General features: G+C 40.9%; 1 protein-coding gene across 1 annotated transcript in view; it reads left to right on the top strand.

Annotated features, from left to right (window-relative positions):
• Positions 1-9,258, top strand: part of PIBF1 (progesterone immunomodulatory binding factor 1) — a 319,829-nt gene extending 310,571 nt beyond the window's left edge. The window contains exons 17-18 of the mRNA XM_082245629.1: positions 3,162-3,332; positions 9,146-9,258. Of these exons, the coding sequence (XP_082101755.1) occupies positions 3,162-3,332; positions 9,146-9,196 (222 nt within the window). The 3' untranslated portion in view covers positions 9,197-9,258. The remainder of the gene's footprint in view (positions 1-3,161; positions 3,333-9,145) is intronic.
• The last annotated feature ends 5,753 nt before the right edge of the window (positions 9,259-15,011 follow it).

The raw sequence follows: 15,011 nt of genomic DNA, 5'->3' as shown, positions 1-15,011 counted from the left end.
CAAAAAAGAAAATATACGCTGAAGTTAGAGAAGTTTCCTCTTTCTGTTGTGTCTCTAAAACAGGAAGTAATGAGGAGTCTCCACAATGGAGCAGTGATAAGGAACGGTATCCTGCAGTGGGGCTTTAACATAGCTACAGTATCTCACAAAAGTGAGTACACCCCTCACATTTTTGTAAATATTTTATTATATCTTTTCATGTGACAACACTGAAGAAATGACACTTTGTCATATCCAGAAGTTGTCTTTGGGAAACAGACGTATGAGTGCTGCCAGCATTGAAGGGGTGGGGCATCAGCCTGTCAGTGCTCAGACAATACACTGCATCAAATTGGTCTTCATGGCTGTTGTCCCAGAAGGAAGCCTCTTCTAAAGATGATGCACTGGAGAGCCTGAAAACAGTTTGCTGAAGACAAGCTGACAAACAACATGGATTACTGGCTGACTAAGGACATGGATTACTTGGTCTGATGAGACCAAGATAAACTTATTTGATTCAGATGGTGTCAAGCCTGTGTGGCGGCAACCAGGTGAGGAGTACAAACACAAGTGTGTCTTACCTACAGTCAAGCATGGTGGTGGCAGTGTCATGGTCTGGGGCTGCATGAGTGCTGCCGTCACTGAAGAGCTACAGTTCATTGAGGGAACCATGAATGCCAACATGTACTGTGACATACTGAAGCAGAGCATGATTCCCTCCCTTTGGAGACTGGGCTGCAGGCCAGTATTCTAACATAACAACCCTAAACACACCTCCAAGACGACCACTGTCTTCTTAAAGAAGCTGAGGGTAAAGGTGATGGACTGGCCAAGTATGTCTCTAGACCTAAACCCCATTGAGCATCTGTGGGGCATCCTCAAACAGAAGATGGAGGAGCACAAGGTCTCTAACATCCACCAGCTTTGTGATGTCGTCATGGAGGAGTGAAAGAGGACTCCAGTAGCAACCTGTGAAGCTCTGGTAAACTCCAATCCTAGGAGGGTTAAGGCAGTGCTGGAAAATAATGGTGGCCACACAAAATATTGACACTTTGGGCCCAATTTGGACTTTTTCACTTAGGGGGTGTACTCACTTTTGTTGCCAGCGGTTTAGACATTAATGGCTGTATGTTAAATTATTTTAAGGACACAGCAAATGTAAACCGTTATACAAGCTGTACACTCACTACTTTACATTGTAGCAAAGTGTCATTTCTTCAGTGTTGTCACATGAAAAGATATAATAGGATATTTACAAAAATATGAGGGGTGTACTCACCTTTGTGAAATACTGTATTATTACCTTAAAGTGTTTCTAAAGGCAGAAGGCTTTCTTACCTTAATGTATTATATGTATTAAGGGGTTAAAAAAACACCTGGATGCAGCTCCTACCCCCCCCCCCCTTATACTTACCTGAGGCCCATCTCGATCCAGCAATGTGCATGAGAGAAGCAGTTCTACCAAATCTCTGTCTGCTCATTGGTTCCTACTGCTGTCAATCACAGCCAGTGAGCCAATGCAGAGAGAGGGCGTGGCCAAGCCACGCTCGGTTTGGGAATGCAAAAATTCCATTCACTGGAGCATGGCTCGGGAGCAAGCCTGCTGGAATGCTACCCATGGCAAGTGGCTTACTATTGGGGGGCACTCGGCAAAGGGGAGTAACCAGGACTACCGGTGGGGGACCCAAAAAGAAGAGAATCTGGGCTGCTCTGTGCAAAACTGCACAGGACAGGTAAGTATAACATGTTTGCTATTTAAAAAACAAAAATTTGAACCTTTGGAACCACTTTAAAATATTTTTGTAATGTTGCCAATAAATAAATGCCTGTAAAAAAAAAAAAAACGTGGTTATAAGATCTACACTTTCCAGAGAAACTTCAGAGTCATGAATGCTTTGTATTGCAGTAAGAGTCTTTATAGGCCCAGTGGACTTCACATTTTCCCTTTATGAGAACAGTATATGAAGTGTTTCAGATCATAAAAGCTACTTTATGAAAGCTGGAGAAAAATATAATTGATGAAACCCTGTTACTATGTACAAAAAGATTCACTTTGTACAGCAGTCATAGAACAGTTGCAGGTTTTAAAAGGTTCACACGATAATGCTTGCATGTTTTTAACCACTTGCCGACTGCCGCACGACTATTTGTGTCGGCAGTCAGCCCCTCACAGGCAGAGCGACGTAGGGCTACGTCGCTAGCCTGTAAGGGTTTTGGGAGCGATGTCCGCCGGGCACTCGCGATCGTCCGTGACAGCGGGAGAAAGGCAGGCGGCTAGTGTAAACAAAGCCGCCTGTCAGTCTCCCCTGTGTATGAATGGTGATCAAACGGTTCTACTATGTAGGACCGTTGATCACCGTTCTTACACATCAAGCCACAGCCAATCACAGTTAGAAACACGCCCCTAGGGACACACTTAACCCCTCCCTCTCAAAAGTTTACCCCTTCACTGCCAGTGTCATTTTTACAGTAACAGTGCATATGTATAGCACTGATTACTGTAGTAATGTCACTGGTAACCCCAAAAATGTCAGTCAAGGGTCCGATCTGTCAGCCCCAATGTCGCAGTCCCGCAAAAAAAAAATCGCAGATCGCCGCCATTACGCATTAAAAAAAACAACAAAAATGACAAAAATCTTTCCCTTTGTTAGTAAACGCAATAACTTTTGCGCAAACCAATCAAAATACGCTTTTTGCGTTTTTTTTTTTTTTTTTGTTTACCAAACATATGGTAAAAAAAATTGGCCTAAAATGTTAAAAAATTTGGATTTTTACTTTTTTTGGGGGGGATTTCATATAAAAAATGTGAAAAATATTATTTTTGCAAAATTGTCGCTCTTTTTTTGTTTATAGCGCATGATCAAAATATCGCACAGGTGATAAAATACCACCAAAAGAAAGCTCTGTTTGTGGGAAAAAAAGGACGCCAAATTAGTTTAGGTACAGCGTCGCATGACCGCGCAATTGTCCGTTAAAGTCGCGCAGTGCCGAATCGCAAAATAGGCCCTAGGTCAGGAAGGGGGTAAAATCTTCCGGGGCTTAAGTGGTTAATGTTTAAAGCTTTCAAAATGTAATGTTTAATGGCTAAATAAAACTTTCTTTGATCTTTTTTTGTATATATCGTTGGAAAATTGACTTTCTTGTGAACAAGTCACAGTAGAAGTGTTGGTTTTGTTTTTCAGGAAATGGCAGAAATTAAACAGGTCTTATTTAGCCTCCATAATAAGCATCAAGTGGAAGTTGTACCACGTTCCAAAGCACATGAGCGGAAAATGGCAACTAAACTGAAATCCGGATCTCCTGAGCAACCTCACCAGGAAGACAATTCCTATCTACCTCAGCCTACTTTGTTTGTAAGCTTTCATCCTTGTGTTTAATGCTGTTTGTAGTTAATCGTAAACTGCCATTTGTTACAGGTGACAGTTTTTATGACAGCCAATAAATTGTGGATTGTGAATTCTCGGTTTATCTGCAATTTTTATGGCTTTATTTGAAGTTTTAATTTCCACTGTGCCTGACACTTGTATTTGCTGCTTTTTCATGTTGACATTGATGTTGGTTATTTCAAAGTTAAGTGTCTATTAACCCGCAGAATGTTAGGAACCATTTCTAAAATAGGTACTTGTAGAAAGATGTCACCGCTCCAAGCCTGTATGAAAAACCCTTGCCTCTGGAACATAGAGAGCCAACCAAAGAGGGTCCAGCCATGCTCTATGAACCTAAACTGATAAGGCAAATTAAAAAAACAAAAAAAAAAATCATACATGTCATACTTATCTGCTCTGTGTAATGGTTTTGCACAGAGCAGCCCTGATCTTCCTCTTCTCAGGTCCCCCGCTGGTGCTCCTGGCCCTTCCCTCCTGCTGAGTGCCCCCAGAGCATGCAGCTTGCTCTAGGGGCACCCAAGCAGGCTTGCTCCTGAGCTGCTGCTCTGCATGCCCATTCACACACAGAGTCAGGACTCGGCCCTGTCCCTTTCCTCATTGGTTCACTGGCTGGTATTGTCTCAGCCAATGAGGAGGGAGATTCCCCAGAGAGCATAGGCTCTTGTGCACAGTGCTGAAGGAAGATCAGGCTCAGGTGAGTATGGGGGGGGGGGCTTCTGCTCAGAGGTTTTTTACCTTCATGCATAGAAGGTAAAAAATAAACCTTGAACCTTTAGAACCACTTTAATTGGAAAGCAGAAAGTTGCACACCAATGATGTCAAATCACATTCAACTTTACCTAGACAAAGCACACTGCAGACCCGCCTAGGACCTCTCCTCTCTAGTGTTTCATTTGGTATCGGCTTGATAACAGGGATCTGTGATCAAGCCCATTTTGGGTGAAATGATAGGGGGGTTGTCTTAGTTGGGGCCGCAGGTTGCTTTGTCCAGGTTTAATAAATTTGAATGTGATGCAATATCATCAGTATAAAACTTCCTGCTTTCCTGCTGTTACTTAGACCAGTGGTCCTCAACTCCGGTCCTCAGGGCCCACTAACAGGCCGGATTTTAAGTATTACCTTGGGGAGATGCAGACTAGAGTACTGCAATCACTGAGCAGCAAATGATATCACCTGGTATGTATTTCAGTTATCTTGAAAACCTGGCCTGTTAGTGGGCCCTGTAGGCTAGGGCTGAGGACCACTGACTTAGACCACTAGTTGAAGATAAACATGGCAGCTCTGAGCATATAAAATGCAAGAGATAAAGTAAACATTATACGCAAAATGTTGGCAATGTTGCAATCTTCTGAAAATGCTAATTGCCTGTCTGTTTTTTGACCATCTGCCTTCAGTACCTTCTGAGTCCTGTCCTAGAACAAGTAGGAATATCAAAAAAGTTCTTATTTTCAGGTACAAACTATTCAAACAAAAGCATCATCAAGGTAACTAGCATTTAAAGAGAGAAGTCAGCGGTAACTTTTATGTTTCTATTGTGTAAGTTCCTCTTAAAGGCAAAACTGATGACAAAAGGCCAAGTACACAGTTGACGCATGTATATGTTTACCTACTTATTTACCAAAGGATTTGTAATTCTGCGCAGCCAATCTTGTGATTTACACACATTTTCCACATTGATCTGCCAGAAAGGTGACACATATAGATACTGAATAAATCACTCATCTTACTTGTCACAGAGTTTTATTGTCCTCTGTGTTACCAATAGCCAACAACAGACAGGAAGAGTGTTGCAAATTGTCAGATAGATGGGCAGAGCAAAAACAGACAGCCAGATGCAGTACCAAACTGACAGGCACTCCATACTCAGACAGGCAAAGGGTCCAGACAGGCAGCTGGGTAATTTGAAGTATAGGTCAAGGTTAGAATTCTGCAAGCATAGCAAATGCAGTACGTGAGATGGCAAAAAACCTACTTTGTTGATTGGACACTGGGTGGAAGTTCACATTTCTTTTTAAACATAGTAAACGAGGTGTCAGCTACAATATGGTATTTCTGTAGTGCATTGTAGTGACCACCAGATGGCAATGGTTCAGAACTGGTTGCTACATTTATTGAACAATTTAGTTTCCTATGTCAACTCTCCACCTGCAGCCTTCTCATTAGACAGTAAATCTGTCAGTCAGTCCAATGGTGACCTAGGAAGCAGTAAAGCTGACCCAGGAATCCATAAAGCTGGATACACCCTATCAATTGTCTTTAGATTTTTTCCATTAGATTTACCAAAACCCTATAATATGAGGTCTAATCTAAACACTTTCAATTTGTATGCAATCAGGCAGGCCCTTGCACTACATAGTTGAAGGTAAATCTAACAACAAAAGTTGTATAGTGTGTATCCAGCTTAATGATAGAGCAGGATGTATTAGAGTGTTCTTACTGACTAGCGGAGGTTTGCTTATTTCAAGAATGGCTGGCTTTGGAAAAATGGAGGAATTTCTCTTATCAGCCAAGATTAGGAATAACTACAGTGCCTTGCGAAAGTATTCGGCCCCCTTGAACTTTGCGACCTTTTGCCACATTTCAGGCTTCAAACATAAAGATGTAAAACTGTAATTTTTTGTGAAGAGTCAACAACAAGTGGGACACAATCATGAAGTGGATGGAAATTTATTGGATATTTCAAACTTTTTTAACAAATAAAAAACTGAAAAATTGGGCCTGCAAAATTATTCAGCCCCTTTTACTTTCAGTGCAGCAAACTCTCTCCAGAAGTTCAGTGAGGATCTCTGAATGATCCAATGTTGACCTTAATGACTAATGATGATAAATAGAATCCACCTGTGTGTAATCAAGTCTCCGTATAAATGCACCTGCACTGTGATAGTCTCAGAGGTCCGTTTAAAGCGCAGAGAGCATCATAAAGAACAAGGAACACACCAGGCAGGTCCGAGATACTGTTGTGGAGAAGTTTAAAGCCCGATTTGGATACAAAAAGATTTCCCAAGCTTTAAACGTCCCAAGGAGCACTGTGCAAGCGATAATATTGAAATGGAAGGAGTATCAGACCACTGCAAATCTACGAAGACCTGGCCGTCCCTCTAAACTTTCAGCTCATACAAGGAGAAGACTGATCAGAGATGCAGCCAAGAGGCCCATGATCACTCTGGATGAACTGCAGAGATCTACAGCTGAGGTGGGAGACTCTGTCCATAGGACAACAATCAGTCGTATACTGCACAAATCTGGCCTTTATGGAAGAGTGGCAAGAAGAAAGCCATTTCTTAAAGATATCCATAAAAAGTGTCGTTTAAAGTTTGCCACAAGCCACCTGGGAGAAGACACCAAACATGTGGAAGAAGGTGCTCTGGACAGATGAATCCAAAATCGAACTTTTTGGCAACAATGCAAAATTTTATGTTTGGCGTAAAAGCAACACAGCTCATCACCCTGAACACACCATCCCCACTGTCAAACATGGTGGTGGCAGCATCATGGTTTGGGCCTGCTTTTCTTCAGCAGGGACAGGGAAGATGGTTAAAATTGATGGGAAGATGGATGGAGCCAAATACAGGACCATTCTGGAAGAAAACCTGATGGAGTCTGCAAAAGACCTGAGACTGGGACGGAGATTTGTCTTCCAACAAGACAATGATCCAAAACATAAAGCAAAATCTACAATGTAATGGTTCACAAATAAACATATCCAGGTGATAGAATGGCCAAGTCAAAGTCCAGACCTGAATCCAATCGAGAATCTGTGGAAAGAACTGAAAACTGCTGTTCACAAACGCTCTCCATCCAACCTCACTGAGCTCGAGCTGTTTTGCAAGGAGGAATGGGCAAAAATTTCAGTCTCTCGATGTGCAAAACTGATAGAGACATACCCCAAGCGACTTACAGCTGTAATCGCAGCAAAAGGTGGCGCTACAAAGTATTAACTTAAGGGGGATGAATAATTGTGCACGCCCAATTTTTCAGTTTTTTATTTTTTAACAAAGTTTGAAATATCCAATAAATTTCGTTCCACTTCATGATTGTGTCCCACTTGTTGTTGATTCTTGAAAGTTCAAGGGGGCCGAATACTTTCGCAAGGCACTGTATTACCTATTTCATGTTTTTTTTAAACCATGTTTTCAGCAATCCCTGTACACACAGTTGAAGAATCCACTCTTCTCAGTTGGAATCATTGAAATTTTGCACATAGCCATGCTGTTTGTCTACAGCACTTTGCAGCTGACATTAGAACGGTTGCATAAATACAGCATCCCATGTGCCTTCAGTACCATGTGGTAACAAGCAAAGTTGGTTTTTAATTGGGGATGATGGATGAATACACCTTTTACAGGTGCAATGAAACCGTGAATTAAATGCAGTACACAAAGCTTAACATATGACTCATGTACATTGCAAAATCAAATTCTTTATAAATGTCAGTAGGGTGGAGTTTCAACAAGGTGCAGGAAAAAGTCTAAAAAAAAAAAAAAAAAAAAATCGATGAACGTATATGTTTTGTTTAACCACTTAAGCCCCGGAGGATTTGGCTGCTCAAAGACCAGGGCCTATTTTGCAATTCGGCACTGCGTGACTTTAACGGACAATTGCGCGGTCGTGCGACGCTGTACCCAAATGAAATTGATGTCCTTTTTTCCCACAAACAGAGCTTTCTTTTGGTGGTATTTGATCACCTGTGCGATTTTTTTATTTTTTGCGCTATAAACAAAAAAAGTGTCAATTTTGAAAAATAACAATATTTTTCACATTTTTTATATGAAATTCCCCAAAAAAATGTAAAAATCAAAATTTTTTAACATTTTAGGCAAATTTGTTTTCTGCTACATGTTCTTGGTAAAAAATAAGCAATAAGCGTATTTTAAATTGGTTTGCGCAAAAGTTATCGCGTTTACTAACTAAGGGAAAGATTTATGTCATTTTTATTTATTTATTTTTTTAACTAGTAATGGCGGCGATCTGCGATTTTTTTTTTTTTTTTTTGCGGGACTATGACATTGCGGCGGACAGATCGGACCCTGACTGACATTTTTTACACTTTTGGGGGTACCAGTGATATTACCACAGTAATCAGTGCTATACATATGCACTGTTACTGTAAAAATGACACTGGCAGGGAAGGGGTTAACTTTATTGGTGATCAAGGGGTTAAGTGTGTCCCTAGGGGCGTGTTTCTAACTGTCAAGGGTGGTGTGGCTTTTGATGTAACCACAGAGACATACAATCCTACATAGCAGGATTGTATGATTAAACCAGGGAGAATGACAGGCGGCTTTGTTTACACTAGCCGCCTGCCTTTCCCCCCCTTAGCGGGAGATCGCGAGTGGCCAGCGGACATCGGAGCCGCCGGTCACTCGCGCGGGGATCCCTGTGAACGAGCGGGGGCAGGAGCGTGCCTCCGGCGGCGCGAGCTCGCCCCCTATTGGCTCGCGGGCGATTGACGTACCGGTACGTCACTTTGCCCAGGAGGGGCTGACTGCCGCCGTATATGTACTGGCGGCGGTCGGCAAGTGGTTAAACACCTTAATTGCTATAGGCCTATATGCCATGGCACTAGGACATTCTTAAAGGCATATTTCACTTTTTATAAAAAATAGATGCATAATAATGGCATTTACAGTATATATTTTAGCTTGATACATGGATGAGAGAAAGAAAAACTATTTCAAATGTAGCTCTTTAGGAATAAGTATGTAATATTCTTTATCATAAAAATCACATTACATAAATGGGCACACAATGTATGACTTTTCTGTATCTCATTTTTTCAGACAAAAAAAGAAGCACCAGAGTGGTACAAACGACTGAAGAAGACAACATAGAAGATATCAGTTGTAATAATTAATTCTTGGAGTTTTAAATTATTCAATTGTGTAAAAAAAAATGTACTCAGGTTTATCTTAAATGGTTTTGACAGTGTGCAATAAACAATATGCTATTGTCACCTTTTTATATGTAATTACAGTACTTTAAAAGAAAGGATTTTTAATAACTTTTATTTTGTAGTACATTGAAATTGCATTAAAGAAAAAAGACCATTTCTCGTGTAGGGTGATTATTGTGTTATGCGAAATGATTAAGGTGAACCTGTGCTTAACCAGAAATTGTAGTGCATTGTTAAATGCATAAAAAATTTGCTGCAATGCATGTCCATCTGCAAGGTGCAATTGGGTGCTGTTCTGAATTGGCACTGCATCGCACTAACGCATGTAAGGTGTGTTCCTGTGCATTGCACTAAAGCATGCTCTAACCACAACAAGATGGTATAGTCGGTTTCTTAGAGTCTTTGTTGGGTTCTTCAAAGTGAATGACTTCACACTAAAAAAAAAAAAAAAAGTCATTGATGATTTGCATTTAAAAATATGCAAATGGTTTAATGTCCATAGTCTGGACACAGGTGCGATTTAAGTACACAAGCACCAATCAGTTCAGACTACTTGTTTATTTGGACCAGTGATTCTAGGTAGTAACACAAGAATCAGGATGACAGAATGACCGCTTGTACCATCTAATGGGTTAGTTCACCATAAAATTTACAATGCAGTCAATTGGGCCTCAGTAGTTTCCAAATCATTGTACACTGTTGATAAAATGAGCTTTGTTTAAATGACATACATGACAGGCTCTCACAAAACCTGGGCAAAAAAGTAGCATTCTAAGCAATCCAGACTGCACTGCATAAAAGATAGGCAGATTATCCGTTTACTACACCCCCATAACAGGAACGAGCATAGAACACTCTCTCTCATCTAAAAACATGTGCATGCGCAGTGCGCCCTCCTTCCATCTATTACAGCTGACCTTAGTTTCTGAACACTGCATAATGATTCGAAAACCATTGGGGCCCCTTGACTGCACTGTAAGTTTTGTTATCAGGGCAAACTGAACTTCTAAAAAAAGAAATTCAGGAACTACTGTTGCTGACTTGTTTTATAAATTTCTTTTAACTGGAACAAAATGAAACTAATCATATTCCCTTTTTTACTTGGAATGAAATTGTGACCACCTCACTGGTTTGTTGCCTTGCTTCCACCCTTTACCCTCCTCCAGTACTCACATTTATCTATTTTATTATTTAAACAGGTATTTATATAACACCAGCAATCTATGCAGCTTTTTACAGTACTGCACGTTCACATCAGTCCCTGCCCTCAATGAGCTTCCAATCTAAGGTACTACTGGTCATCTCCAGGTCCTGCTATGTCAGGTCCAACTTGTCATTAGTCAGTAGAGAATTAGTACCTGCTTACCTCAATTACTGCAACCTGCTCCTGGCTTTCCACTTACAAGACCTTTACTTTAATATTCAACCACGTTTTAGGATTCAACCACATTTTAGGATTCTAAGTCAATTCTGTTGGGCTTGCTTCTCGGCTCGTGTCTTGATTCTTTGCATGTTTTGTAATTTTCACCTTATTTTTATTTAATTTTAACTTTCATTACAATTTCATATTTATTAATACATTCTTGTCATCTAATCATCCAATATTTCAAATTGACTTTAATATTTACCCTCAAGTTCTTTACATCTTAAAATATCTCTAAATATAATGCTACTGTAGTTTGTATGTTCCACTCTTCAAGTCTCTATAACACTCTATATTTTTGAACCCTACTATTTTAATCCTACACCACAAAAAACACACACACAAAACAGAGAAACCTCTGGCCACCATATTCCACCAAACCATTCTAAGACCTCACTCTAGGTATACTAGATATAATTGTCTAAGAAAAACAGTGCAGTCTATCTGATCTAGAGAATTCCTTCCAAGTATGCCAAAGTTTTACAAACGTTGGGTATCTTTCCTGTAGGCTTGCTGTCAATTCTTTTATCCTTATTACCTTAACCACTTTAGTACCGCATTATACCCAAAAGATGGCTAAGGTGTGGCTCTCTAGTTCTGGGAGGGCATCCTCCCAGAACCCCACCCCCTGGGGCACACATCGGGCAGGCTTTGTGACCACTGTATCCTTTAAAAACAGCTGATCACAGATCCTGGTAAAGGGCCAATCACAGCGGCCTTTACCATGTGATTAGCTTTGTTCCTTCACAGCTGATCACATGTAAACAGACTTGTTGGTTATCGGCAGTCCTTTCCTCAGGAACTGTCTGTGTGAGGAAAGGAGAACTGATAACCGTCAAGGCTCTCGGTACTTTCTTTGCACTGAGAATCGGTGCCCATCAGTGTAGAAAAAAAAATTACTTATTAAAACATTTTATAACAGAAACTAACAAAAAACGTTTTTGTTTTTTTTCAAAATTTTCTGTCTTTTCATTTAGCAAGAAATAAAAAAACCCAATGGTGATTAACCACTTAAGCCCCGGAGGATTTGGCTGCTAAACGACCAGAGGGCATTTTGCGATTCGGCACTGCGTGACTTTAACGGACAATTGCGCGGTCGTGCGACGCTGTACCGAAACGAATTTGGCGTCCTTTTTTTCCCACAAACAGAGCTTTCTTTTGGTGGTATTTGATCACCTGTGCGATTTTTTGATCACGCGCTATAAACAAAAAAAGAGCGTAAATTTTGCAAAAATAGCAATATTTTTCCCTTTTTTTTATATGAAATTCCCCCAAAAAAAAATGTAAAAATCAAAATTTTTTAATATTTTCGGCCAATTTGTTTTATGCTACCTATGTTTGGTAAAAAAAATCGCAAAAAGCGTATTTTGATTGGTTTGCGCAAAAGTTATTGCGTTTACTAACAAAGGGAAAGATTTTTGTCATTTTTGTTGTTTTTTTTTTTTAACGCGTAATGGCGGCGATCTGCGATTTTTTTTGCGGTACTGCGACATTGCGGCGGACAGATCGGACCCTTGACTGACATTTTTGACACTTTTGGGGTTACCAGTGACATTTCTACAGTAATCAGTGCTATACATATGCACTGTTACTGTAAAAATGCACTGGTAGTGAAGGGGTTAACTTTATTTGAGAGGGAGGGGCTGTGTGTGTCCCTAGGGGCGTGATTCTAACTGTGATTGGCTGTGGCTTCAACTGTATGCAGAGTGATCAATGGATCTACATAGTAGATCCATGTGATCAGCTCTCATACAGAGAGGAGAATGACAGGCAGCTTGTTTACACAAGCTGCCTGACTATCTCCCTCTCCCCCGCCGATCGCAGAGTGGCCGGCGGCGATCGGGTCCGCCGGTCACGCGCGCGGGGGGGTCCGTGACCACGCGGGAGCGGGAGCGCGCCTCCGGCGGCGCGCGCTCGCTCCCTAAACCCTCACAGGCGAGCGACGTAGACCTACGTCACTTTGCCTGTGAGGGGCTGACCGCCCACGTAGATAGTCGTGCGGCGGTCGGCAAGTGGTTAAATACCACCAAAAGAAAGCTATTTCAGTTTCAAAAAGGTGATACAAATGTAATATGGGTACAGTGTTACATGACCCCGCAGTTACATCAAGTTGAAAAAAGACACAAGTCCATCTGGTTCAACCAAAAAAAAAACAGTATTGAAAACCCAACCATACAAACCTAAAGGCCCCTCCCATAAAAGGGTAAACCTCATAATGGAAGAGGCAATAATCAACCACATATGGGAGGGGTAATTGATATCCTCACCATCCGGCTGGTTCACCTAGAGGGTACTGGCCTAATAGTGATAATTACCAGAGGAATTTTTCTTCCCCCCCCCCCCCATATAGACCCTACCATCATCAAACTCACACCCCTCCACATTACTCCAATCAATATAACGTTAATACTCACAATAGGTTCTCCCCTCTGAGACAACAGCCACGTAGAGATGACCACCCTCGGCCCAATGAGGATGAATATGATCATCAAAACATGTCACCCTTCAATTATAATCAACCGCGCCCAGGACCCAGCCAAAATTGGGATTTTCCCCGGCAGTACAACAAGGGCAAAAGGGGTCCCGAGTCAGGCAAGGCACTAGAGGGGGGTGGCGGTTCCAAAGGAAAGAATAAAAACTTAATTGGTTCCAGCATCTTTAATCTTAGCAAGGTGGAACTCCCCTCAGATGAGTTATTCACCTTGGATAGGGGATTAAAATATGCCCCACCCAAGTCCATGAATAGATTTAATACCTTTATTGATATCCACAAGTTTGTGCGAAAAATCAATGTACAAAGGTATATTCTTTCTAACCCCAGAACCAATCCACCTCGTGAATATACTTCCTCTATTAAACATTCCGGATTGTCAAATCCATCGCTATTTAACCCCCCCCCCCCCCTCGGCCCGGTTGCTCCATCGGTGGCTGTATTCAGAGATCTGGTCTTTAAAGACCTGGCAGATCTACCTATAAAAAAACCTTATTCACAACCTCAATTGAGAAAAGGTTTAAAATCTCTGTATGAGCAGAAGGAACTCATAATTCGTCCCGCCGACAAGGGCGGCGGAATCGTAGTCCTTGATAAACAGGATTATTATGAGGAAATGAATAAAATCCTAAGTGATCAGGATACCTATATACAAATACAGAACAATCCTACTTCCACTTTTAAAGGTGAATTGGTAAAATTGGTAGAAAAGGGCTATGCGAGAAATATTCTTAATCAAAAAGAAAAGTCATTTCTGGTTCCTACCGCTCCCCGCATCCCTATCATGTACTATTTACCTAAAGTACACAAAAATCCGGTTCATCCACCTGGTCGTCCTATTGTTAGCGGCATCAATTCTATCACATCTAGGATTGGTAAATGTATTAATTTTTATTTACAGCCTCTAGTAACTCAAACCCCTTCATATATTAAGGACACTGGTGATGTCATTAATGTCCTTAGGAATACTAAATTGGAGGTTGACCATCTTATGGTGACCGCATATGTCACCTCTCTATATACCTGTATTCCACACGAATTAGGATTTGAAGCTGTTGAGCATTTTTTGAAAACAGATACTTCAATCTCTTTATCACATCGAGATTTTATTCTAGAATTGTTGATGTTCGCTACAGGACGCAACTATTTCTGGTTTAACCACCAGTTTTACTTGCAACAAAGAGGAGTGGCCATGGGGGCGAAATTCGCCCCCTGGCCGACCTCTTTATGGCCAAATGGGAAGAGGATGTCGTCTATCCCCATAATGCACCGGAATTGGTTCTATGGGTGCGATACATAGACGACATCCTCTTCCTATGGAAGGGCGATGCATCATCTTTGGATACGTTTATGATTTTTCTAAACAATAAAACGAGGGGAATTCATTTGTCTTATGAGTTTAGTAAAAACAATATTCATTTTCTTGACTTAAATATTTCAATGGTTGATAACCAATTTATCACCAGTACGTTCTTCAAGGACACTGGTCGCAATTCCTACCTACCAACCGATAGCTGCCATCACAGATCTTGGCTAAGTGGGATACCTAAAAGCCAATTTGTTAGGCTTAGGAGGAATTGCACTCATGATCAAGATTTTCTTCAACAAGCACAAGTATTAAAAAATAGATTTTTGACCAAGGGTTATAACCCGCAAGTCCTTGAATCCACTATCACTGAGGTTTCTCAAATGGAATGCAATTACTAACTGGTTCAAATAATAAGAAAAAAGATCAGTCCAATTTTGTAAAATGGTCTTTCTTTACAGAATATTCCACTCAACATCGATCAATCAAAAATATTTTTTCTAAACATTGGGATCTACTCAAAAATGATCCCA

The sequence above is a fragment of the Pelophylax lessonae genome (assembly GCF_965119305.1).
Source record: "Pelophylax lessonae genome assembly, chromosome: 2".
Lineage (NCBI taxonomy): Eukaryota > Metazoa > Chordata > Amphibia > Anura > Ranidae > Pelophylax > Pelophylax lessonae.
Note: the sequence above shows the minus strand (reverse complement) of the source record. Positions and strands in the feature narration are given on the sequence as shown.